Source organism: Coloeus monedula, assembly GCF_965178545.1.
Source record: "Coloeus monedula genome assembly, chromosome: Z".
NCBI lineage: Eukaryota > Metazoa > Chordata > Aves > Passeriformes > Corvidae > Coloeus > Coloeus monedula.
The window spans coordinates 50,849,379-50,876,805 of record NC_138822.1 but is presented as its reverse complement, the minus strand read 5'-3'; the positions used below and the strand labels follow the sequence as shown (position 1 = coordinate 50,876,805).

General features: G+C 38.7%; 2 protein-coding genes across 2 annotated transcripts in view; both read left to right on the top strand.

Annotated features, from left to right (window-relative positions):
• ADAMTS19 (ADAM metallopeptidase with thrombospondin type 1 motif 19) overlaps positions 1-10,849 on the top strand; it is a gene marked incomplete at both ends in the record, with an annotated part of 135,280 nt that extends 124,431 nt beyond the window's left edge. The window contains 2 exons of the mRNA XM_082301819.1: positions 8,568-8,745; positions 10,698-10,849. Of these exons, the coding sequence (XP_082157945.1) occupies positions 8,568-8,745; positions 10,698-10,849 (330 nt within the window). The remainder of the gene's footprint in view (positions 1-8,567; positions 8,746-10,697) is intronic.
• A 6,771-nt stretch (positions 10,850-17,620) lies between these two features.
• On the top strand, positions 17,621-25,808 carry MINAR2 (membrane integral NOTCH2 associated receptor 2; the record flags this gene model as incomplete). Its single annotated transcript, XM_082301312.1, has 3 exons — positions 17,621-17,785; positions 24,584-24,829; positions 25,629-25,808. The coding sequence occupies 3 exons, from the start codon at positions 17,621-17,623 to the stop codon at positions 25,806-25,808; spliced, it is 591 nt and encodes a 196-aa protein (XP_082157438.1).
• Positions 25,809-27,427: the final 1,619 nt, after the last annotated feature.

Sequence of the window (27,427 nt, the reverse complement as noted above, 5' to 3'; positions counted from 1 at the left end):
GCTAGCCTTGTCATGTATCCTGATATAATTATGTACTCAAAGGTGAATATTTCAAATTAATTGTAAGAATTCATTTTCATCAGTTCTGAATAGCACACTCAACTAATTTAATCAGAAAGATAAAGGTAATTATGTCATGAAATCTAACTGTTTCCAGATTCTTGTTTGGATGTGTGATAGCTAAAATCAATGGAAGGTCATGTCCTGCCAAAATACCATGCAATGATATTTAAGATATGAAAATTTGAAATATAATAATGTCTTGTTCTTTGCTAAGCACTAGTGGCAATAACACATCCATGGGTGAGTCAGCACAGGCAGACATCCAGGACAACCACAATTCCAAAGCTAAAATTTATTTCTGTTTCCTCACTAAAAGGAGTCCCTGCAGCAGTGCCCAAGCAAAGGTGCACAATCATGGCTAAAATCTGTTAAACCCACCAGTGTTATGATGTCAAATACTATTTAGCAGTGTGTCTAAAGTCCTAAGTAAGAAAAAATAACTATTTCAGGTGGAAGTATATTTAACTTGCCTTAAAACTTGAATGTGTTTTTGTATTAAATATAGATTTATAGAAAGCATAAATACAAAATCTAAAATGGTGTGTAAGTACATCTGGAGCATATAGAGAAACTTGGCTTTCTAGATCTGTTATGGTACTACAGGATTTGTCCATGTTTTATATAGGTCATTAACGATGAGAGAAAAATGCTGATACCTTCCATGATACCGGGGGGAAATGGGAGGCTGTAATAGGGTCTTAGGTTTTTTATGGATTTGAACTCCAGCTTGTCTCTAACAGAACAAACCAGTGTCATTGGGATAATCCTGGTTTTTAAACCATGAAGTGGATGATTGTGTTTCATTAATTCATCCAAGAAAGAAATTGGATGATGGAGCCTGGATTTCACATGGAGACAAAGAATTTTCCACTTCCAAGCTGAGTCCAGAGAGCCCATTCAGATTCAAGCCTATCAAACCCCACTACTGATTCAGAGTAGACAGGTGGTGATATTCTGAAGAATAGGTGCATAAATACTGACCTGGAAAAAAAAATTTTCTTTTGTAATCAACTCATAAACTTTGAGTTGCTTTTTGTCTTGATACCAAAGGCAGTTCTGCCTCCTCTGCCAAACAACCAAATTGTTCTGCATGGGACCTTAAAAGGGATTCAAGAAAGAAAGGAAAAAGGGGAAGGAAAAAAAAAAAAAGAAAGAAAAAAGAAAGGTCCAGGTTACTGAGATGAGGTGATGAGGATTTCCACCATAGGAGCTCTATCTCTAGTTTATCAAGGGAACTTGGGCTCTGTCTGACTTAGTTGAAAATCTTACCTCTTTTGAAGAGCTATGCAGTACAAGCTCTTATCCCAGAAAGAGGAGCTAGAAAGAAAAAATGGAGGGACAGGGGGGCAGAAGAAGGAAAATAAAAAGAATGTAAAAGTAAAATAAATAGGGACGACTCAAACTTTCTAAACTTAGAAGAGACCAACAGCAGATTTTTTTTTATCTAAACTTAGCAGAAGTTCTGAATTTTAAATTTGGCATGCTGAGGTGTTGGGTGTGTCAGAAATGAGAGAGGCAGAAAGACCTTCCTGGAAATGATGCATGTGAGAACTCAGACTCCATCTTATGCTTGTATCCATCAGTCCCTCTTTTTTTTACACTATTCAGAAATGCCTATATTAAAAAAAAAAAAAAAAAAAAAAAAGGACTTAAATAAACTCCAGATTATTTGCTTGATTTAGGTAATCTTTAAGAATATTGCCAAACTCAGTAAAAAGCCTTTGCTGAAAAAAAATGCACCTCTTTATCTACTACCTGCCTTTAAATACAAACTTCATAAAAAGACAAAATAGAAAAAGATTTTGCAAGCATGTAAGCATGTCAGCAAATATGAATCCTGCTGCTAAAGTCTGATTGCTTGCTATTCTTGTTTCACACTCGCTTCATGAAAAGGTTGAAACCGCTTAAAAGCTGGAACTGATGAACCTATACATAAATGATTAGGAATGCTCTGCTAATAATTTCCAGTAAAACTCATCACTGAGTTTCCTTAGGAGCACGTCAGCCTCTGCTTTGAATGCTACTTAGACTTGTAAAACCTTTTATTGAACACTCCACTTACTCTCAAAAATAAATTGTCCAAGTCAATTCTGTTAATACTGTCACAGATTGGCTTTTTCATTGTGGATTGTATCAGCCTCTTCAGTGATTGCCTGTTGTCTTGGCAGAAGGATGCATTTTGACTGTTACTGTCTGCCAGTGACAATTTTTCCCTTAATTTAGGAATTCCTCCTTCTCGTGGAGGCCAGCTGGAAGCAGCTAACACATTACAGCAACTTCCTCAGATGTTGGCCTTGGGAATATGTATTCTCTCCAGAATATATATCTTTGGAAGGGAACAGAAAGAAGGAATCTTGGGTAGCGGGTGTGCATGCCAAGTGTAAGGATTGTTATATTTAACACATAGGTTTCTATCCTTGAAATTATGTCTAAAAGAAGTTCAAAAGTAGGATAAAATTCAAACCACAGGGTGGTTAGATTTTTTTTTGAAAGAAAAAGAAGAGATTTTAAAGAATAGCTGTTAACTATCTTTGCACAGGAATTTTTTGTAATCTTTAACAGGAATGTTTTACATGTCTTGCTGCTTGAATGGTTTTACAGTACCTTTAGGACTGTGTCCAAAATGTATAGATTAACAGCCACATAAAAAACCCCCTCTGGCTGTGTATTAGAACATTTAGTCTAAACCTACAAATAAAGTTGTCCTACGGGAATTTTTCCTAATCAGCTACATGGCCTTAAAGGGTAGGTCATCTGAACAGTGAGAAGTAAAATGCAATTAACCCCCACAAAAATAAGGTATTGCATGTGTAGGACTGACATTTTGGAGATAGAGTGGGTGGGAAGAAGAACTATAGAAATGTATTCTTCCATCACTACTAATAAAAGCTGTGGGTTTAAGTTAACCTGAGACCTGCTAAATTAATGAAAATGCTACATATTGGTTTGGAGTGGGCATTTTCTGTAAATCTTTAAGGTGTAAGCTTAAATCTGTAAGCTTTACCTTTAGGTATATATAGATGGATAGATAGATATATGTATATATATAAGCACATAAAAATCCAAGCAGTAGCAGTTTTGACAGATAAATTTATTTCTGATTGAATTCACTGCTTCATATGTAAAAGTGAAAATATTTTTATTTCTTTGAAATGGAAAGCTTAGTTAGAGTCTTAAACATGGAAATTCCAGAAATATGCAGAAGCTATACAGCTTCAACTACTGTCGTGGTTTAGCATAGTTGGGGTTTTTAGTTAAAGAGGGCTCCATCAGCCACGGAAGTGATTCTTTGCAAAGAGGTGCTTACAGCTTCCTCTAGACCCAATAGAACCAACCAGCTGGCTAGTCTGAATATTGGCAACTTTTTAAAGCCACTTACGAGGCTTGACACACCTCTGTGATCCACATTTAAGAATGAACAAAGCCCGGGAAAGCCTCTCTTGCTTCTGGCTTTCAGACAGGTAACCGGGGGGGCTGCAGCACGGCCCAGCCGGGTCAGCCGTGGCACAGCTTGGCTGAGATCTCAGTGGCTTCTGCTCGCTGGACACCCGGCACAGCCCCTCAGTGCTGGCCAGGCCGGCCGGGAGACAGCCACCCTGGAGCCTTGGAGCCCTGTTCCACCCACGGCCCTGCTCCGTGCGGGCAGCCCAGCAGTGTGGCCAGGCCGGCCCTCACCCAGTGTGGCCGAAATTCATCTGAGGCTGCTGCCCGGCAAAGATCATGTGACCAACAGCGATAAGGGAATTCCAGCTGCAGGGCCTGGGTGAGATTCACCCTTTTAGTGTTGTAAGATTCCTCCAGAGCAGATGAAGCCTGCAGACATCAGTCCTCTCCCAAGTCAAAAGAAAAGGAAAGGTGAAAGCATGTGAAGAAAACACCATAAAGACACCAAGGTCAGTGAAGAAGGAAGAGCTGAAACCCCGAGAGAGGAGAAAGAGGAGATGCTTCAAGCGTAGGAGCTGAAATTCTGTTGTAAATCTAGGGTGATGGACTATGATACATCAGAGTACCCATTGTAATTTCATGAAAGCATGGGGGGAAGAGCATTCAAACTGTGATTGTGAGCAAAAGTATCTGTGCTGAAACAAGCAAATAAAAAAAAAGTAGCTATGATTTGATGAGAAGCATGAACAGAGAGAGATGAAAATGATGAAGACCCTTGCTCCCAGGGAAGAAGACCTCTGTTCCTAGAGATGAAGATACTCCCAGAGATGGGGGAGGAGAACCTTTGCTTCTGAACAGCTCAACCTTAAAATGGTCAAGACTGGATCCTGAAAAGCAATTGTGGGGAAAGCTGTAAGATGAGGGAAGGAACTCTCACATGCAAGCAGAAAACCATCCTGGGTAGCTGTCCTGCTGTGACATTGAAGCCACGAGAGAACTGTTTCTTGTGGAGATGTCTCCGTAGCATGAGCAAGAAGAGATTCCTCTCCCTAAGTGAACTGAAAAAAAGAGATTATTATAGAGGTGGTAAACTGACTGGAAAAATCTTAAGGGTTGTCTTTTTACATTGTCAGTGGGAGAGGGGAGAAAGGTGGGGGGAGGAGAAGTGTTCTGAAGGTTTAGTCTGACTTCTTTTCTTTCTGTTAGGTCTGTTAATAAACTTATTTATATTCTTTTAAGTTTTGTTCCTGCTTTGCTTTCCCCTAATTCTTATCTCACAGAAGCCAAATAAGTAAGTAATGGATATTTTGAACCAAACCACTACAACTACATACCACAATCAGTATCTAAAATGTGACAGCTGCATATCCAGGGAAAGGTATTTACCTCAGATTCAGTATTTGCAATGAGATCAATCCAAAGGTGAGGCAAGCTTGGGAGGCAGTTTTGGAAGAGTCTGCTTCAGCTAGAATGTAAAATGAGGGTCAGAGCTGTTGCTCTGAAGGTACATCTGGCTGATCTGCAGAAGCTGAGGTGTCTCCTAGTTAAGTCAGACAAAGTCCGTATCTTTTCAGGATAAAGAAGAAAAATATTATGAATTACTTCTATTGTCCAATATTCAGTGTCTTCTCTCAGTTGTAACAGCAGTTGGCTGATGTGTTTGCAAAACAAATTCATGTTTAAGGCCACTTCATGGAGACAGAAACCTCACTGTTTGCCTGTGTAGCTAGCAAGCGCACTGCTAAATGCCTGCTGCTTTCCCTATTTCATACTATTTCATATTACTTTGAATATGGCATAATGTAGATATGGCAAAAAGATACTCTTTTTTCTGGCTTCCAGTCAGTAGAATTCTTAATTTTGAAGTCAGACGCCACCGCTGCTGCTGCTGCTGCTGCTGCTGTATGAATAGAAGAGCACAGCATGCCTATCAGATCCCTCGTTGGTTTTTAAATCCTAGCTGTGTAAAAAAATCTTGCTTTACTTACATACTGACTAGGCTGAGTTTAAATGTTTTGGATTACAAATCACTGTGGTAGCCCTGCCTCTTCTAAATATTCCCCAAACATCTTACAAGACTTAGTAAGTTCCCATTCTTTCAAAATAAGAATAAATGCACTGTGAAAATTTAGTGCATTTCTGTGGCGAGAAAAGAAGCTAGACCACTAATTACTTTATTTCCTGCATTGCCACATATTTCCTATATGAACTGAGACATTTCATTTAATCATCCTCTGATGTCAGTTTCTTTGTCTAAAGTTGTGATATTAAAAAGTAGGTAAAGCAAGGGTAAAATTAAATGTTTGCAATGTCTCTACATCTTTGGATGGAAAACTACATTGTAATGCTTCACAGCACTCTGAAATATCTCACCAAGGCCAGTGGAGGCTCAGTTATTAAAAGGATATTAATTCACCAATTAAGATTTTAATGCCAAAATCTTGCCAGATTCTGCCTAGAAACTCAGCGCCTAAACACTGATTAGCCAAGAGAGATCTGTCTGTTACGTGTTCTGTCAGCTGCAGTCACAACAAACTTTCAGGCTAGAGCTCGTCTGATGGAGGGATGTGACTGCTGCCAGAATGCTCTTCACAAAGGCACCTGCCTACATGAATTGCTTGGCATTATCAATTAGCAGATAAACCACTGGAGCCCATTTTATTAGCAAAAGTCTAGTGTTTTCAAATCCCATTCTCCCCTCCAGTACTCCAGATGGCTGGATTGCACCTACTCTTTGATAACCAAAGGTTAAGGGCAGATAGGTTTTTTTTGAGATCTTGTGTACCAGGTCCACCTGCCCATGTCCTCCTTCTTTGTAGATGACAAAAGGAATATCACAAGCTCAGACATCCTCTAACTTTGGTTGAAAAATATGCAAATCTTTTACTGAAGGGAAAAATTGTAATACTGTGTACAATATTACTCTAAATTAAGATCGCTATGGTAACATTTAAAGATTATCTTATTATTAGACATCTTCAACATATTAGCTTCATCATATCTCCTTCATTTTCCCTTTACTTTCACTTTTTTCTTTTTGTGTCATAGTTTTAATTTTGTCTTTTCTTTCCCCCTTGTTAATTTTGCTATTCCATTGTCTCAATTTTAATTTCATTAAAATATTCCAAAAATAAATATCTCTGACATCACAATGAGAGGAATTTAAGGAGTGGCCAGAATTTTGACAGGACTAAAATCTGTGTTCCGTCTGCTGTTGGGGATAAAATTCATCTAGGTATATGTGTGATTTTTCATGTTGACCATGTGCATAATGTTTGCTATTATAGGAACTCAGATTATTTTTAGCTGCACAGAGAAAAGGCAGAGAATTCAAGAAAAAGAGTTCTGCTGAGAGGCTTTTCTCATGCAATTTTACAGCAGTATACTAAATTTAAAGTTGATAGCATACTTTGAAAATTCTTCAGTACTAACTGATTTCCCTCCTCTAAACCATATATTTGTTCATGTGTTAAACTGTGGTTGATACTGGATAGACGACTATGTATTGTTAATTTAATATCTTTACATGCTGTGGCTCATGGAGGCTGTATCTGATTAACTCAGCAAGATACAGTTCTGTATTGACTCACTGAGAACAGAAGCAAAATCAAGTCCACTTGCTGCCTTTATAAAATGCCAGTGTTTGATTTCATGTGGTTACAAGTTCAGTCCCTTGTGAAAACCTCCAAGTGTATATCCTAGTCTCTTGAGCTCTCAGTCTCTTGTACCTCTCTTGAGCTCATAAGAGCTCAAGAGAGGTACAAGAGACTAGGATATACACTCTTGATGTACATTTTGGGATGCAAGCCCTCTACTTCCTATTTAGCACATGTAAATCTTTCTTCCAAGTAACAGTGTTTAAAGTGTCACTCAAAAGCACACAGATAACAAAACCAAAGGGTAAAAACTTGTTTAGTATTTCCAGTAGTCAAGGTTTATTCATACTTTGCAGAATACTACTCCATCTCCATCTTGAGACAGGATGGGTGGGAAACATTTTTTGTTATAGCACCTTCTCCTTGTCTTTCTCATTTCAGTTTTTTTTTCAGCTGCTTCTTGAAGTCTCGCAAGGAAATATATTCTGAATGTTTATGTAATTAAAATTATTTAGAAAAACACTTTCACGATTATGTGGCAAAATTTTCAGCCTGAGCTATTAGATTATTCATTACAAGAAATTGATTAGTATTTGAAGATGTTCTCTATAGTAAATTTCATTAAAACTTGGTGAAATGTGTGGGCACTTAAGTCAAAATCATTAGAGAGTAGGAGGAAATTCCAATATGTAATTCCTTAATAGATTTGTAGTTAAAGCAATAGCATGTGTGTCAATACACACAAAAGTAATTCATGTCTTAGGAAATTTTGTTCACATAAAGTCAGAGAGGGGGAAAGCATGGGGGGGGTGTTTTTTGTTGTTTTGTTTTGTTTGGGTTTTTGGGTTTTTTTGGTTTGGAATAGGTTTTCTAAGCATCTGTACAGCACTGTCCAAGTTTTCACTCTAATATATTATGTTACTGTGATAGAAGTAGAATGTTACCATTGTTACAGTGCTCAGTTGTTTCATTTCTTACCTCATTCTCTGTGGCACCAAGATGGCAAGATAGTTAAAGGCCAGGTATCATGTCTCACACTGTGAGTTACATCTGTGAGATATCTGTGAAAACATGAAGATGTGATGCAAAGACAGGAGGCATACACTCTGCTCAGCAGAAAGAGCATCTTTGCTGTGGTTAATTAATGGCTTTATTAAAAATTCTTCTCTCTGCTAGTATCTGTGAATTTTTTTTCCATCACTTTAACCTCTAATAAGAGTAAATTAGTATACAGATACAAGAGAGTAGCCTTTGCTTCCTTCAGGCACATTGCTGTATGTGAGTTTCATCACAGGCTCTATAAAATGGGCTTTGATAGCAATTGGATGCGGGAATGAGTCCTTCAATTAATACTGCTAGTTTATTTGTGCTTTGAAAATTGATTTTCATTTAGCTAACTCAATATAATGCAGAAATCTTGGAATTTGGAAGAAGCAGCCACTGAATTCACCTGGACTGGCATTTCATGTTCATGATTACAGGCAAAAATACCTTTCCACTGAATGTGTCTTCTGTGTGTTCCAGTGCTCCGTCACCTGTGGCAAAGGAATGCAGTCTCGAGTCATCCAGTGCATGCACAAGATCACGGGAAGGCATGGCAATGAATGCTTTTCTTCAGAAAAGCCTGCAGCTTACAGACCCTGTCACCTCCATCCCTGCAATGAGAAAATTAATGTTAACACAATAACATCACCCAGGTTAGGTAAGCAGTCAAAAATGACAAATCTCTTTTCAGTTCTTTCTCTCCATACAGTAATGATGATCCCTGTTTAAAAACAGAAGGCTAGGATTCAGGAGATATTCAGGAGATTTAAATTCTATGCAGAGACTGATCTTCCTGCCTTAGTTTTTGAGCATGCACAGCAGAGACTGCAACTAAGAATGGTGAAGGGTTTTTGTTATCCAAGGAAGGAACTTATTATGAGACTGTATGGTATTATGGGAACAAAGCATCCCATATGAAAATATATTTATATTAGAGACACTATAAATATGTATGTTTATAGATATATATATTCACCCATTCGATTTTATCAAACCTTTCTAAAGTAAGAAAATATCTTCTTTCCTGTTTAAAAATTCTGCAAACTGTGTTCTCTTGATGTTTGTGAGATCAAGGAGGCCTTTATTTGTTTCTCAAATACAATCACCTCTTTCCACTTGTCTTTAGTTGAAATGTCTACGTCTACGCCTGATGTATTAGGATGTGTGAAGGAAAATTAGTTTGAATGAAGAGATTTGCTGTACCTGGCAGAACTTAGGTCTCTGTTGTTCTTAAGCAAATTATGTTATTGTGTAACTACAGAGATGTTAATTCTGGTAGTTTTTATTTCCTAGTGTATTGTTGATGATGATTACCATTAGTTCTCCTAATTGTTCATTTGCATCTTGAGCATGACAAGAATATTCAAAAGCTTGCTGTAAGACAGCACACCCTTTCCAGCTGATTTTTCAGAGCCCTTTTTAAGATAAAGCTTCCTGTTCAATAGATTACTCCCACGTGGAAAACAAGACTGGCATTTCAGACTATATGCAATAGTCTTCCTTTAAGACAGTGGAGGGTATTTCTCTTTCAGGTTTTTAACCTTTAAACATTTCTGTGCAGTAGTCATTGTTTCAATTTGCTGATGCTTATGGCCCTCTCCTTGCTATTTCACTGAAGATTCCTCCTCTTCGTACTTCAGCTTTCTCTGTTCAGCTGGTCTTTCAGAAGCAAGATGCCATTGCCCCATCATTGATGATTTTCCTCTGGTGAGGTTATATAAGCAGCTTTGTGTCACAGAGTCCAGTGAATCAGAAAGAACCACAGAAAAAATACAGTGTCAATTAAAATTTGACTTAATGTGAAGTTCAAGAAAAAGAAAAAAAAGATTTGGCTATGTTGTCCTCACAGAATGGATTATGTAGTACTGAAATTAGTAATCTACAGGTCAATGTCATCCAGCATGGAGTCAGAATCCAAACCAGTAGAAACCTTAATATCTCCAAAATACATAATGCAATGCTTCTCTTCAGTGTATTGATAATTTTGGCCTCCCATTCCATCATATCATGCAGTATAGGTCTTTTGATTTGGGGGTAGGGCTAGTGAAAGCTTAAGGGGATTGTGCCACCAGCTCTTTTACAAATTTCTCTTCTTTTAAAATAGGAGATTAACTCAAATCTGAAATTGACTTATTTTCTCAATTCAGTGTTTGTGATGGATTTTGGACAATATCTTGTTCTTGTGCCCTGCTTTTCACTGCGTTCCCATTTTAATTCCATGTGTGTGCTACAGTTTGTATAACTAAATGTGCAAAGTTCCAGCTTTAGTACCATGGTCCTTCTATGATAAACTGTGTAAGAGGCATCATAAGTGAAACAAGGCAGAAAGATGAGCTCCACTCTCTCATGAGAAGACAGCTGCATGACATTAATTAAGTTCAATGCAACTTAATCCAATTTGCAAATAAAGCTGGCCTTAAAAATTTTTGATGTTGAATATATTGACAACAGGAGGACGAGGGGGATTCTTTCTTTTGTTAAATATCTACATCTGTTACTCTTTCTCTTCCCCAGATACACTTCTTGTGCCCTTGTCTCTTTTGCTACCTGATTCTTCACTAGTAAAGGCAACAGTAATGTTTATTTGATTTTGCTGTTCTTGTTTCACAGCTGCTTTAACATTCAAGTGCCTGGGAGACCAGTGGCCTGTGTACTGCAGAGTGATAAGAGAGAAGAACCTCTGTCAAGATATGAGGTGGTATCAGCGATGCTGCGAGACGTGCAGGGACTTTTATGCGCAAAAAATGCAAAAAAAGAGTTGACCTCTGTCAGGCTGGCTGGCTCTCAGCTCTTTGCAATCTTGTTATTTATAAACACACACACACCCACACACGCTTTTTCAGACCAAATATTATCAGATGACATATAATTTAATCAAATTAATTTATTTTTGCCTGCCAGACATCCTTAATGGTTTTGGTTACACAGCCAACATGTTTTATCTTCTGACATTTTCATAATTAATTTTTATATGAACACTTTTGGTTACATTTATCAGAATTTTTAAAAAATAGTAACTAGTATTTTGAATGTTTATTTTCAGTAAGGTCATCTGTTGCAAAAAAGTCGTGTTATCTTGAATTTATTTTAATTTAGCTGAATAGTTTTGTTGTATATGGAAATAAAGACCTTTTAAATTTTATTATATTTTTGGCATTTGGAGTCAGAATGATCTTGTATTTTTTGCAACAGATGTCAAAGTGAACAAGCTAACATTATTAAACAGGTTATTACAGAATGTATTGTGAAATTAGTTCATTTGATTTAGAAACATACTGAAGGGGATATTCTACTGTAACTTATAACATATTATAAACAAGAAAATTAAAATAGCTAAGTAGAGATTTTGATCATTCTCATGGACACATACTTGAACACAAGTATTAAATCAATGAAACACTGTAGAGATTTACACTGAATCACTATTGCACTGTTTGAGGTAGTGTAGAGAAATGCAGTCCTAGAACTTGTACCATCCTATGAATCCACGTCTGTAGTGTTTTAACATGTCACTTAATTTTAAAAGTTTTGAAACAAAAAACCCATGCCCCTCTATACCTTTGTGTGTCCTTTTGCAGATTTACAAATGGAAGAGTCCTTTCTCCTGCCACTTGTATGAATTAATCTGTTAAACATTCTCAGTTTTCTGTTGATGATTTAGAAAATAGCTTTGTAATACTACTTTAGTTTTATCTTTGTCTAATGAAAAGTCTTTATAAAAATTAAATGTTTTACAGTTTTGTGAAACATTATGAACCAGCTAAGATTTTCCTTATGAGAAAATATTGTACATGATTCACATGATTTTTACATTTTCAATAAAAAGTAAAGCTTCTTTTGTTATTTGAATTTTTCTTTTTTTTGGGTATCTGTGTCTGATAGATTAATCAATTGAGCCCTGCATCACAGCAGGTACAGCTACAGTACGAGTACCTTCTCTGCCTCTTGACTTAGGCACCGCTCTGCAGCTCCAGACAGACATGTCACTCTGTGAGCCTTTATATATATGGAACATTGAGAATAACAGAGTAACATTTCATGGAGAGGCAGTTATTTATTTCAGGTGAGTGCTATAGCCACTGAACCTGGCAAGTGGTCAGCTGTAGGTCTTCTGCCCACATTTTGTGACACAAGCCTTTAAGTATGCTCTGAAAATATGTAGGAGAGCAAAACCGAAAGGCAAGACAGCGGGAGAAATAAGTCAGGAAGGCATAATATTTTCTACTCAGAGCAAAAAGAGAATGCATCTTTATTTAAGTGATTGTTCCTTTTCATTCTCTGCAAAGAGTCTACTGTATAAACGTGATGTAGATATCCACACAGTTTAATAAACTGAGGCCCCCAGTCAGGACTGTGATTCTGTCCAGAGAGAATACTTAGATGCAGTCTTAACTCCCCTTGAAATGAACATCTGTGTTTCAAATAGCTGTACTATCAAAATCTTTGGCTTGGCATCTTACTGCTCTGCATTCAAAAACTGCAACTTTAATGAGGTGCCAGTGTATGATTTTAAATAAAATATCTTCTGGTTCTGAAAAATAAAAAAAAGAAAGAAAAATAACATCGACATAATGGAATGTTATATTTTGTATAATTAAAATACGCAGAATATTCAGTTGCTCTTGGGCATAACTCCTTATTGTCACAGCCATGCATTTGAAAGTCTTAATAATTATTGTAGTTGGCAGGCAAAAGAAACAATTATTATTTTAAATTTTCTTCTTAGCACCAGATATTGGTAATACTCCTGCACTCACTTGAATCACAATTGAAAATCAAGCAAAGGAAAAGATGCCTCCAGACTAGGGATCAGAGAAAAATTTTTTATCAGCCGGTGATATCATCCTCCCAGTTCTAAATATTTATTCTCTGCTGATTTTGAATATTTCACTAACAAGAATGTCATCTTAATCACAAAATTTAAAAAGTGAGTTTTAAATCTGCCTGTATCTGTCAAAAACAGATGAGTGACTTCTGCTGAAATCATCCTCCCATCACCTCTATAAGAACATCATAAAAGGAAAGTACTTTTGATTGGGAGTCAGGGATGGAAAGTTGTGGTCTGAAATGACATTTTTTTTAAAATCTAATGAGTGAAATCAGGATGTTATAGTGCTGATAACTCTGGTTCTGATTCCTTTAGCATCTGTTGTACAAAACTAATAGTTAAATGTGTGTGAATGATTTTGAAGCAGTTTTGTGTCTAAATAGCAAATATACCTCTTCCTTCTCTGCATGAATTTTAAAACAAGTTCATTTTACTGCTTTAGTACATTCTATCATCATTCAGAGGAGCAGTACAGACCAAAATTCCCCTTTGATCAGAAAATTACAAGGACGTTCTGAAAATGTGCCCGGGCTATGTCTTGAGCCACAGCATGCTGTGGGGAGGGCAGGCATATGCCAGCCCTGCAGAGCTTTTCCATAGACCTCGTGGCAGCAGGCAGCCCTTTCCAGCTGTGTTCAGGCAATCCATAGCCTTATGCAGGCATAGACAGTCCAGAGTTTACTAGGTTTTTTTAATTTGTTCTTTCTTTTTCAACACCCATCCCTCTGCTTTAATATGTTTTCCTTCCAGCCTGATGGATATGTAACAGTTCAACAAATGAGTCTTAAATCAGTCAAGTTCAGTTGGCGTGTAAAGGTGAAATTCACTCTTAGCTAAGGACTAGAGGAGGCCTCTCTGCTAATTAAAAACCACTTAGACTCTATTTTGTTGGATTAAGTGGGATTTAAGTGGTACACAGGGTTTGTGCTAGGCTGGTTCACAGCAGGCTTACTTCCTCCTCCCACATATGTGCTGGCCAGCTAGAGTAGTGACCAAAAGTTACAATAGCTACCACCTGTCATAACTTTCTTAAAGAAACACCTGAATTTTAATTGCATTGTCATTTATTCTGAAGGGAAATTGCTGCTTTGTTCTGGAGGAAGTGGGTTTCATTTTGGGTTGTCTGGGGTTTTTTCCATTCAGTTTTCATTATCTTCTTCAGTGACAGAAGATATGACAGCAGCCATTTGTATATTCTAACAATATACTAAAAATAGAAATCTTGCCTGCATCATAAGACCAGTGGAGGCCCTAAAACCTAACAGATCAATTGTAAAAAGAAAATTCGATACACTCATTTAAAGAGCTCTGTAAAAAAAGTGTGCAAACTAATAGAAAAGGAACTTGAAAAACATCCAAACCAGGAAGCCAAATAGGGAGATGGTGGGACCATCTGATAACACAGGGGGGAAAGGGACAGTCAGGAGTGATAAAGCTATGAAAGAGAAGTTCAGTGAATTACTTGTGTTGGCCTTTCCAGATGAAAGGTCGCAGGGTTCCTTACAGCAGAGATGTCAGAGAAGTTGGATCAAGCTGAAAGAAATACACAGTAAAGTAAGACCAAGTAAGTATGTTATATGCTAGTAGTATCTAGGGTGGCACTCACCTGAGAATACTGGAAGAACACAACAGGGAAATTGGTATCAGAGCCACCTGCCATGGTGCCTAAGCTGTCGTTGTAAACAGTCACTCTGCCAGAGGACTGGGAAACTGCAGTATAATTCCTGCCTGTAGGAAAGGCAGCCCCTTGACCTACAGATTAGGGAGTCTTGAGTTCCTTTCCTAGTGCCATAGTAGCCAACAAAAAAAAAAGTAAGATCCCTGGGCACGTGGATAAGCATGGGCTCTTGGGTGAGAGTCAGCATGGCTTCAGTTGTGAACAGAGCAAAGAGGATCTGCTGGACACAGAAATCTCTGACAAAGTTCAGTATTACAGGATATTCAACAAACTGTGTTCACACAGGACAACAGAAGCAATCTTTATGGCTTGAAAGGATTAAAGGACTGGAAGCAAAATGGTCGTCTTTCAGGATGGGGAGAAGTCAGCGGTATGGTTCCCTAAGGGATTAGGTTTTTTGGCATTTTCATCCATGGCATGAGGAAGAGTAAAAACTGAGTTCTCCATCTCTGCAGGTGACATTAAGCTCTACTTAATGTAATGTTAACTCCTGCCTCAATTGGCAAGAAACATAAAACTGAGTGGTTAGACAAGACATTAGCTGAAAAACTATGATGTAGCTAAATGTCAAGTATTATAGCTATGAAAAATAGCCCGAACCATTCCTATGAGATACTGAACTTGCAACTGGCAGTAATAGAAGTGAAGAAAAATCATGGTATCATTTGTTTCTGTGGTCTGAAGTTACTAGCTCTACGAGAGTTACTAACTGCTATGAGAATAGCAGGGAAAAAGGCACCAGAAACTGAGGGATATTGTCAGAAGCGAAGACATAATTTTTCCCATTTTTGGAACTGGTGTAACCACAACATGACATTGCTTTCATTTATGGTTGTTGTATTCTCATGAACAATTTAGTGGAATTACAATGTAACACATTGAAAATGGAAAATAAACGAGCAAGGAGATAGACTAGATGGTTTATGAGATGAGATTAAAAAAGTTGGTAATTCAGATAGAAAAGAAAGAGACTGAGATAATTATAGGTTAAAAAATCCTGAAGGTGATGGATAAACTGCATGGGTATCTCTTCTTAAAACTGTGCAGTACTGCAAAGAGTGCACCATGATATGTCTAGTATGGAAATTAATTTAAAAGACATAAAAGTAAGCAATTTAGGCAGATGGTCATGAGGTTCTGAAGCTTGCTTCTGAAGGAGGTACTATCAGAAAAGTTGAAAAGCAGTTAGATGGCTTTATAGACAACAAATTTATAAATAAATAATAAAAAAGCCTGGGAAATAGATACTTCAGCCAAAAAAAAAAAAAAAAAAAGTGTGTCTTTTGAGGGACTAGAAGAATGAACAGCAGAAAGTAGCCAGGTATACACTGTCTCCCTAAACAGCATCTGTTCTTGCCCTTTTTAAACAGAGTGATAGGTCCTGGGACTGGGAGAGGTCTGACATAGTGAGATGTCTTTTATGTTCTTATGTCTAATGAAGCAGTGTTGGTATGTAAATTCACACAGGTGCACACCACATCTTATGCTACAGTAGCACAGAAACCCCTGTGTTTTGAGAGATGCTGGAAAGTCTGTGTTTAAGAAGTCATGGCTGTATATACCCACATATATTAGAACAAAATAATTACTGTCGTAGTTCTGCACAGTGAAAAAGTGAGAATGCTGTGTCATGGTAAGTCTAAGACAGCATCTTCATGGTAATCCCTATGGTACACTGGAAAGGTGCATTGGTGTTTCAGGGCTTCATTAGACAGGGGAGACATAGTTGTAAATGTAGCAGCAGGTTCCCCACATCCACTCAGAAACACAGTCACTACTGTCTCTTTTGTGGCTGCTCGCAGTTACTTATTTGACCATCTGCTTGAAAGGTGCCAGATTAATAATTTTAAACAGATACACTGTAAAATAATCTCCAAAAAAGCAAGGAGAAATTATGAGCTTTCTAAGTAAATAAGGAGTTTAACTTACATGTATATCCAAGTATTCATTTACTACTTTAGGATTTAAAAAGTGTTTTACTATTTTTAGTTCATTTTTATATTTCAGCTATTTTCTGTGTGGTAAATAAATTGGTTTGATTCTGTGGTCTAAGGACAGGGCTAAAAGTTTTGTGATGTCTTAATTCTCAGCAAAATTTGATTCAAAATAGGTTTTCCCAGATGTCAAGCAGTGAACTTTCAAAAGCTTTTCCTCTGTGACAGTGTCATCAAAATGAAACATATCCTAGAAAAACAATAATATTTAAGAAAAGGTTAAAATAAAAATGAGGAGGCTATTTTTGCTAGTTATGCATAGAGGCCATAATGAGAAGGGTAATTTCATTAGCTGAAAGTCAAAAGGACTTAAGAATCATAAAACGATTATGAAAATATCAAGTCTCAAAATAAAATAATAGAAGTGGTGGGACTGAGACTATACCATTCAAGTCAGTAACAGTGAGTTTTTCTATTCACTTGAATGGGAGCAGAATCAATTCCCTGAAAACTTCTGTTATCAATTACTTGAAACAATCTAATATTTCCCAAGGTCAAGAAGAATTGACTGTGAAAGAAATCCCTGACCCTAAAAAAGTGCATGTCATAGATGTCATGGTAAATTGTACCAACCCACATAGCACAATGGAGCCTCTCGGTACTGCTGCAGAAAAGAAGCTTTGGACTGGAAGCTGCTTCTAATTTTCTGGGGGAAAAAATCTTACTTTGAAGTATTGTAGGCTTGACATTTTTGGCAGATAATTTGAGGAAGTGCTGGTATGCATTTAAGTGTCTTATGCATCTACTCACTGGTTCTCAGTTAGTTTTAATGATCACACATGTATCTATCAAACTAGACCTTGAACCTGAAAACTTAAGCTAGGCACTTACACTTGTTCTGTCTGCTCTGCCACTTCCAAACAATCTTTTATCATTGGTAGATGAAATAAGTGAGCCTGATACCAAACAGGGGTCAGATACAGTTTCAGGAAACTGTCGTATCCTTCTTCATGTCATTAATAATAGAAAGAGCATGCACAGCCAGGAAGCAGAAGCTGGGGCTGTGTTCAGTATTACTCTACAGCACAGAAACATGGACCTCTCTGTTTTGCCAAACAACAACCATCCTGATAAATTCCTGCAACTGGAGGTAAAATCTTTAGAGAAAAACTCTGCCTTTCTACCAGCCATCTGGGCAAAATTCCCAGAAGCAGCTTTACCTGGAGTGCAACGGTGGCACAACAGGATCTATTTACAGGTAAGGTCTAAAAGAGGCTGACATTTTCCTAATTTTTCTACCTTGTTTTTAGGATCAGGAGAAAAATTACATGACAGCGACACATCAGCTGTAGTTTCAGCTTCCCGTGTCTCTTAATCTGAATCATTAGTATTCCTGTAAATTTTCCCATTGACATCAGCGAGGATCAGGCTCCATGAGAAGAGTTACTCTCTTCAGGGGTTCCACTGACTTTATTTCAGTGTATTAGTCTTTCTACTGCTCTTTGTAACACTTTCATAACATTTTCCAGAAAGAGTACTGAAGTCAAATACCAATTAATTGTACTAAAGGTGTGCATGGAATATGCTCTCTGAAGAAGTACAAAAAGTCCCAGATTTAAAACTGAAAGTCAAGTCATATCCCTTCAATTTGATAAAAAGGCACATTAGAGAGACAGAGATTCTTCCTACAAGCGTATATATCTACATAGCTCACCATAACTTCCTCTTTATTTTGCCTTTTTATTTCCTCATTCAACTTTGGCATTCCTGTTGTACTGAAAGACAAGCGTTGAAAGTGTGAAACATGCTGACTGCATCAATCCAGGTTATTACATAGAGGTAGCAGCAGTTTCTTGGTAAAAATGTAAACGTGCACTGCCTAGCAGAGGCCCTGGAGCTGGCGGAGGAGAAGTTCATGTCTGGATCAGCAGCAGTACAGCTGCATCAGCTCACACCCCTCTGGGCCTCGCTGCTCCACAGTGCTCCTTCCCCGCTGCCCGGGGAGCCCCTCGCCTTTCCCCACCCCTAGCATGAGAAAAAGCTCCAAGGTCTGGTTCTTGTCAAGGGATGGAGACATACATAAGTGATTGGGGGTGAGGGGGTGATGGAGAAGAGTCTACATTCTCAGGATCCTTAGGGTGGGGGCCCGATTCCCCAGGGGAGTGAAGAGCAAGAGCCAAGAAATCTTGAACCTGGGGGAAGGGAGGAGAATGATGCCGAAAGTCTCCCACAGCTACTTCCTGTTGCACTTCTCCCCTTTCAGACATTTCTCCCCATCAGCTCTCTAAACCCCTTTGCTCCCTCCCGGAGTCCATTCCAGTCCTCCTCCAACTGCAAAAGTCCTCCCCCCGCGACACTCGCTTCCATGCTCCCCCCTTACTTTCCCTAGCTTCTCCCCTATCCCAGACACCCTTCCCTCTGCCTACTCCCCTGCCTCCAGCCACTCTGTTCGTGTTGTATAATTTTTGCTGGCGACTCCCCAAGGAGAGCTGGAGCGGGGAGCACACGGTCGCCCGTAGTCTCCCATGCAAACAGCCCTAACCAAGGGACGGAGCCTGAAGGATCCCGAACAATAGGGTATGGTGCAATGCTGGCCTCGCTGCCCCTCCCCCCTGTCCTCCCCCCTCCTCCCCCAAACCCCTCTTTTGTGCAGGAGGGAGGCAGCCACACACAGAGCCTTCTCCACAGCAGGGATCCTTCTCCCTATTGTTGTCAATCGGGACGCACTGTCACCGAGCCAGGGCTGCAGAGCTGCGGGAGGATTAAAAATGTGGGGGGAGCCCTGTGCTTTTTGACCTGTGCTCTGCTCTTCGCCACCAGTGAGAAGGTTTTCCTGGAACTCTGTGTCCCAGCCCCGGGATGGCTGTTTCAAAGGAAATGTCTGTACTCACCATGTCTCCAAATATGGCATTTGCAATGTGGTATATTTTATAAGTGTTAAACCTAGGACACAATCTATACTTGTAAGTGTAGCCATTAGTGATTTCAGGCTGTCCAGATAAAATTCATTGTGCCATTCTCTCTCCCTTAGGAGCTCGCGTTCTTTTTCCCCTTTTGCTGACAATCAAATAAAGGAAAAAGTACTGATGAGTTCCAGACATTAGAAGAAACACGATGGCACAGTGGAGAACTAATGGTGCAGGAATAATATATTTCACTTTAAGATGAGAGAGATAATGGGGTTAAGGGTTAGTTAGTTTAGAAATGGAAAAAGGGGGATTGGGGGAGAGAGAGAATTAATTTCAGAACATATGTGCGTGATCTAAAGATTCCAAAAGTCATTAAACCTTGAGAGTAGCCTAAATTCCCTTTTTAGAAGTCAATATTCAATAGTTTCTGTTAAGAAACTAATGCTACTCAGGGCTCCCTATGTGAAGTGACTGCTCCGTGGTGTGTTTGTGGACTCTTCCAAACCTTTATTATGAAATCACTTTAATTCAAATGCACTGAAGTGCTTATGTGTTTTCTCCACCTATAAGTTTTAAAATTTGTTTCCATTATAAAAAGCAGCTTCATGTAATGACAAAAAGCTGCTGCTCTTTCTCCTCATTTTCCTCTTTGGTATCAGGCAAACTAAACAGCTTCCCAGCTTAGCATGTACTTTCATCGTCTACTTTGACTAAAACAAACCATAAAGCAGTCCAGGAATTTTGGCCTTTCCTTGTGAAAAGCAGCATAAAAAGCACAGACATTCTCCTGCAAATGGATCGCTGCTGACCGCATTCTGCTCACCCTGAGACTTTCCAGTCCTGCTGGACCCTCTGCCCCACAGTATGTTTTAATACCCAGCACACACCAGATGATTAATCCTCTATATCTGTTTCTCATGCAAGTCTCCCCTGTAGTCAACCTGGTAATTTTCTGCAATTCTCAGACTTCTCTTTCTTGTTTATATTTCCATTTTTTCCCTATTTTTGGAAGACAGCAGAGAGCATTTAATCTTAGCAGCATGCTACTTCTTGGCATGGTGTTTTTTTGGCCTTACATATGAGTTAACGCCTGTGTCCTGTCTTTGCTTGTTTCTCAGTATACCAGGACAAGAGGGTTTTTTAAAATCTATAAGTTAGGTGCCAGGTTAGAGTCACTTCTTTGTCCCCTGGCTCATATGTGCATTACGTATTTCCACTCTCTCTCCCTTATTCTTCCCTAGACATCTGCAACTGGCCACAATAAGAGCCAGCTGCAAGGTTGGCAGGAGCTTTAGTCTGAGACTGAACAAAAGTTTTTATATAATGCACTCACAGCACTGCAGAACTCCATTACCAATGACAGACAAAACACCTTTTTTAACTAAACAGTTCATTACAAGAAGTAACCTCGATGAGCAATTAAAATAGTCTATCTGAATATTTACTTTTCTGTAAATATCCCTGTCACTTTGGCTGAAGTTTTTATAACCATCTACTGATCTCTCTCCTATCCATGTCAGGGGGCTTTTCAGTTTTTGGGGTACCTGACAGGGAGTCCAGTTCCTCTTCTTTTCCTTCCTTAAAAAAACCTTCATTCCTAGGATCATAGAATTATAAAAAGGTTTGGTTTGGAAGGAACCTTAAGTGTCATCTGGTTCCAACTCCTCTGCCATAGGCAGAGACATCTTCTACTAGAGCAGGTGTCTTCAAAGCCCCAATCAGCCTGGCTTTGAACACTGTCAGGGATGGGACATCCACAACTTCTCTGGGCAACCTGCTCCAGTGTCTCACCATCCTCATAGGGAAGAATTTCATCCTAACAGCTGATCTAAACCTGCCCTCTTTCAGCTTACAGCCATTTCCCTTGTTCTATCATTGTAAAAATTCTCTTCAGCTTTCTTGTCAGACACCTGTATGTACTAGAAGGCTGCTACATGGTCTCCCTTGTAGCCTTCTCTTCTCCATGCTGAACAACCCCAGCTCACTCAACCTGTCTTCATAGGAGAGGTGCTCCAACCCTCTGATCATCTTTGTGGTCTCATCTGGACCTGCTCAGGCTTCTCAGGAATTGCTGATGTGAGCTGTCTGCCCTACTGTCTTTCATATCTCCTTATGTGCTTTTGGTTAATCCTTGCCTTCCTGACAGTTTTTCCATAGCATCTTTTCTTGCTCATGAGCTATATGTAGATAAAACATAGTTATGTGTTTGCAGAGTTTGAGTTTTTTATCTTGCTAAATAAGTATTTCACAAAGGTATTTAATCTACAGTTTTTCAGTGTTTTTCAAAACTGCTGCTTCTTTGAGTATTCACTCTTCCCTCCTTCCATTCAGTGAATAATAACACAAATTGCCTCTGATTTTTTTCTGTTCCACCCTCATTCACACTGTCTTCTTAGATTCATTGTATATTGTATGAATTCTGTAATAGATATGGATACCTAAAGTATTTCTTTGAACATTTGCTTCATGTATCAGAGTCTGTGACAAAGGTTGGGATGTGTTTTGAATCTTAAAAGAAAAAAAGAGTAGTTTTTGCAAGAGTTAATACTAGCAATCATATTTTTATTGTCTAATCTTATGTTTCTCTGCTTCTAGAAATGCCTATGTTTAATACGATATTCTTCACATGTCTTTGTGTTATTTCTTAGACCTAAAACTTTAGGGTTTTGTATGTGATTCTGGTTTCTGTCCTCCTTTTCCTTAACTAGTCTGTAGGACATATCTATTGCAGAAGTTTTACCATCAAGCATCTGCTGTACTCAAATACATTCTCCCAATTCATTTGTCACTTCAATGTCTGTTCTCTAAAATTTCTGCAAACTATATCCTATCCCAGATTCCAGTCCAGTTCTCATGGTAAAACCCAGTTTCCCATCCCAATGTATTCCCTCTCTACATCTGCTCCAAGCTACCACATCCTCCTTATGCCCTTGAAAAGAAAGGTACTTCAGAGAGTAGGGGAAAAAGTTTTGCCACTCTTTTCATAAAAGAGCGCTTCATAAAAGCGCTCTTTTTATTAAAAAATTTTTGCATCATGCCATCTATTCCAAGTTTTGGAGAATTTTATTTAAAACAGCTTTAGAAATTACTGTCAAGTCACATTCTTTTCACAACATTTTAGCCTAGGGAGACCAGTCATCCCCTGGTGAGACAGTTCGCGTTCTTCAACAAAATGTTCTCCAAGTTCAACTATTTAGCAAGCCTGAGGGAAGAATCATTAAGGTCAATGACAAATCTTAAATAAGAAATAAAGTAAATAAAATAAAATGCAGTCAGAAAGAAAAGGCGGTTAAAAACACCAGCTCAGCTGAAATCTGGCCAGTACAGCCCAGAGGGCTTCAGTGCCAGCTGTAACTGCAATGCAAAAAGTAATATTATCAGGGGATGTGTGAAGGCTAAGGAACTACATGTGGAAATTATGAACTAACAGAAGGATGGGAGGTCACTGAGGATCCACCCGTCTACTAATGGCAATTATTGATGGGAAACATGCTTAGTCACTTCTGCAGGGTTTAGTGATAGGAATGCCAGTATGATGCTTCCTCGTAGAGTTTCTTAGACAAAGCCTGTTGTTTTCTCTTCTCCACCTTCGCTTTCTGAAGGAATTCAGTCCTCACACTTCCTTCTACACCTGGCTGCCCCAGACAAATGTATATGTGTCTATGCATGCACACAGACACTGCAGTCATGAAGTGGGTGATGACAAACAGCAGCTGACTCCCACTGAAAGTGGATTCACCAGCCCACAAAGTGAACAGAAAATTATTCAAGCAGAAGAAGCCAACAGTTTGCTATCATCTTAGGGACCTTCACTGACTTGATGAGGTGTCCAAGCATTTACCAAAGCCAGTGTGCAAGAGGTCAGATTCCCTGAGCTCTCACTAGAAAGGCAGAAGGAGAAGCAGAACATGCCCCTAGCCCTCTTGTGGCTGAAGTCCACCCAGCCCGTGGTACCTTAACAGCTGGAGATCTCAGTAAAATTGAAAAATTAGGAAAATTCATCCTTACATGGAAGTAAGTTTCTCAGGACCCAACCTCTTCATCAGCTGTTTATTTTGTGCACTTAACCTTACGTGCGTCTTGCAGCAGGTGCTGCCCACACCTTTGTAATTTCTGAGAGCAGGAGAGAGGTGGGGATTGCTGGACCACTGGGTCAGGCCAAGGCTCCCCTTGACTCAGCATAAAGTTCCTAAGGACAAAAGCACTAATGAGGAAGGATGGATGTGCTCTGGGTTGGTTCTGGGAGTCCTGAGAGGTGGGGGAGGTGTTATAAGACAATGGCATCATGGAACCACAGATCAAGGGGAAGGTTAATTGAAAGTATCGGGGACAGAAGGTTGTGATAAATATTGAACAGCCTGAACTAGAGAGTCTGATTGCATTTTACAGGTGAATTACAAATTGAAAAATACGGTAACTACTATTTTGCAGACTCTGAAAGAGGCCCTTAGTGCTGTTTTAAGAGGCAGATTGTGGTTTCTCAAAAAATGTGATCCCACCAGGGTTGTTCTTCATCTTCCTCCCTTGACACCCACATGTTCTAAAAGGTCTTATTTAAAAGCTTTTGTTAATGGGAGACTGCTCAGATATTTAATTACCTGTGAATACTGACAGTGCCCTCAGTCAAATGAAGAGCCTCTTTGACATCCTGACATGGGTCTAGCATTCAACAGGATGAGCAGAACTGCGAGTCACACCCCTGCTATCAAAGATGCATTTCCAGCTGAGGCTGTCATTTACACACCATTTCCCCTGTGATCATTCTGCTTTGTCCTTACACCTTTGCTGCTTCATCATACATCCATGGTTTTCACCAGAACTGTAATGTTCTACTGCAGTTCTTCATAGCACTGTTTCGTGAAAGCAGAGGCTTTCTTCCAGCAGGCAATATAATGTCAGTTCACATTTGCAAAAGAACTTAATGTTCAGATTGTACCCACCTCCTTTCCCCAGAAGGAAGAAATCTGTCCAGAGTGAGCAGTCAGGCTCCCTCACTGCACTGCAGAAGTTTGCCAGAAGGAGAAAAATGGTTGCATGTGTAGTTTTAAAATGATTTTGTTGCATTACAAGTGGTAATTCTGGAAGTGGGCCTGCATCGTAGGTAATGCAAATGAAAGCCAGGTTCTGATCTAACTTGTGTCTTACAGAGAGAAAAGAGAACTGTCACTGAGCTGCCAGGCTTAGACTTGAACAGGGTCAGTCAAGAAATAATAGACAAATCCCTGGGGAAACATATTACACCCATCACCCTGAAATCCGCAATCAAAAGCAACCCACTGTTTAGTGATATCCATGTGGAGGATGACTGGCAGGAGAAGAAAAAGACTCCTTCCTGGACCGTGCAGGACTATGACAGACAGTCACTGCACTCTAACTTGGCCAGCCACATAAAGGTAATTCGCTGCTGTGCTACATTTGAGCAAGTGAATTGCTGTGAGCTGTGTTGTGCATGCACAAACCACTGCGCAGCTCGCTTGGATGTTTAGGTGGGATTACAGAAGTAAATATAGAGGTATTTTCTGGTACAGGCATGACACTAGCATAAGTCTGATCAGGAAAGGAAGTCTACATATCTGGTCAGACTCCAGGAATTTAAATTTTACAGTACATGACCTCTGACTAGAGAAACTCTTAAAGCACAACACTGTACAACTCAGCTTCCCTGTTTACATAGGGAGGAGCTATAAATATGGCACAAATACTATATAGTCACTTTAATATCTTTTCATAGCAAATTCTGTTATCAAATTTCATATATTTTTCTCAGCCTCATCCACACTATCCAGGATCCTGCCTCCCTGTGGGCTGGCACAAACCACTTCTAGGATTAGTGTTGTAGGCTTTTTTTCCTGCTGTTTCAGTTTTTGAAAAGAGAGTCAGAGATGTGTTTATACAATGACATCTCTTCTTGAGAAGACAACATGGTTTGTTCTGGGTTTTTAAACACATTTCAATGGCTGGTGTCCTACTTTTGGTTCCTGGATGAAAAGTGTGGTTTTAATTTTCCCCAGTGGAACATTTACAGCATCTGGAAAGTAGCACAACCTACATTCAAGTAGAAGTGTCTTGCATATGTGTTATGATGTCTTAAATTCATTAATCAGTATCTGATGATAGCCAAAATACTTCTGGGTATGTTCTAATGACTTTGTGTGTAAAAGAGAGAATTTAATTTTCTGGTTTTTTTTCTAGGAAAATCCTAATGATCTAAAGTTCTGGATGGGGGATATTTATACTCCTGGGTATGATACCTTGTTAAAAAAGAAGGAGAGAGAAAAAAAGCATTCCAAATATTGCCGAATCGTCCTGCTCATGGTACTAGCTGTTTGCATCCTAATTACTGTAATCACACTCAGTGTTTTATTTACTTAGTACAGCCAAATGATGATGAATTTTTTTTCAATAAATATTTTAATTAAACTATTCCCTTCTCTGGTTTTATTTGAACTCCATTTTTTTTTTTTGGTCACAAACGCAATTTATTTGACATCACTACTTCAAAATATTCCTGTACAGCATAAGGAATTGACCCTGAAAAGAGACAAATACTCTGAGCATGGCTGAATGTCACCTTACAGGTATAATTTAAAAAGAAAACTATAAGCTATATTTTTTAGTGCCTTCTTTGGACTAGTGATTTAAGTCAGTATGTGTGATATATTACATATAGTATGTACAGACAACCAGCTGACTATTTGTTCTAATAAACACCTACCATCCTCTTTGTCTTTTTATGACAGCTATTTTAGAATACCGAAAAGCATTATAAAGCATCACTCAAGATATCACAAAGAATTATAAAACAAAAATTAACACATTACTTAGTGACTAAATGCATTGCTGCAATGATGCAGCACTTAGTAAAACCCAGCCTAAATGCATAAATATTTTCTTACACTTTTTCAGAGAAGAAAACCAGAAAATAGATCCCTGAGTTTCTATTAAAAAAAATTGCCTGAGAACCCGTGACACAGTTTTTCCATCCCTATGTCATCTTCTTTCAACATATAGTATTCTGTCTCCCCAAAAGATGGAGTGACAATATTTTTTTTTTAAAAAAATCTGCGGAGTATTAGAGTATAAACTGGAATTAATTCATCTTAAAAATATTAAAGTTATATGACCAGGCTGTGATAAAGGATCTTTGTAAATTAAAGGAACAAAATGAAATGTTCAGAGCACACAGACAACTAAGATAATACACCTCAGAATAATTCACGAGAATGAAAACATAGCAAAATAAAAAGTGAGTGAACAGGGAGAGAAAAACTTCAAGTAATTATTTCCTTTCTGAAAAGACACTCTGGGTGCTGCAGACCAGTTATATCTATGTATTTGGTATTTAAGGAGCTATGAATACTATTGAGATAGGGATTTCCCTTACTCAAGAGAAGATGCACAGAAGCTGGAAAGTTGAGGTTATACGAGGTCTGCTTCTTGTCCCACAAAAAAATGCTTTGGATTAGTCAGGAATAGAACTAAGGTAGGAGGTTTGTACTGTCCCCTCTGAATTATAGAATGTGCCCTACTTACACCAGGTTTACAGCGCTTTAACTCAAGATGAATTCATCTTCAGAAAAGTGTATTTCATTCCTTCCTTCTCATCTAGTCCATTATTGATTCTTGTGTGTTCCGTAACTTCTTGGACCCTGGTCTAGCTTGTACTATAACTAGTTTGAAGATTCAAGCTAAAAAAGCTTACTGTTTTAATCTGGTATGCAGACAACAGCAGAAGAGTAGCAGCATTTAAATACACATGCGTAAAATTAGGATCCCTGTTACAAAATTGGACATCGCTGTCAATTTACAAGGGAACTCAGTCTCCTGCCTTGCTGCAGTTTCAGCGCAGATTCTTTCTTGTCTGAAAGATCAGGCCCAGTCAGTTTATGAAAGTAAGAACTTGGGAGTATTTTACAAGACTAATAGCTGTCATTATGAAGTAACTACTCACATTAAACCAACAATACTTGACTTCTTTCCAGCCCAAGTAC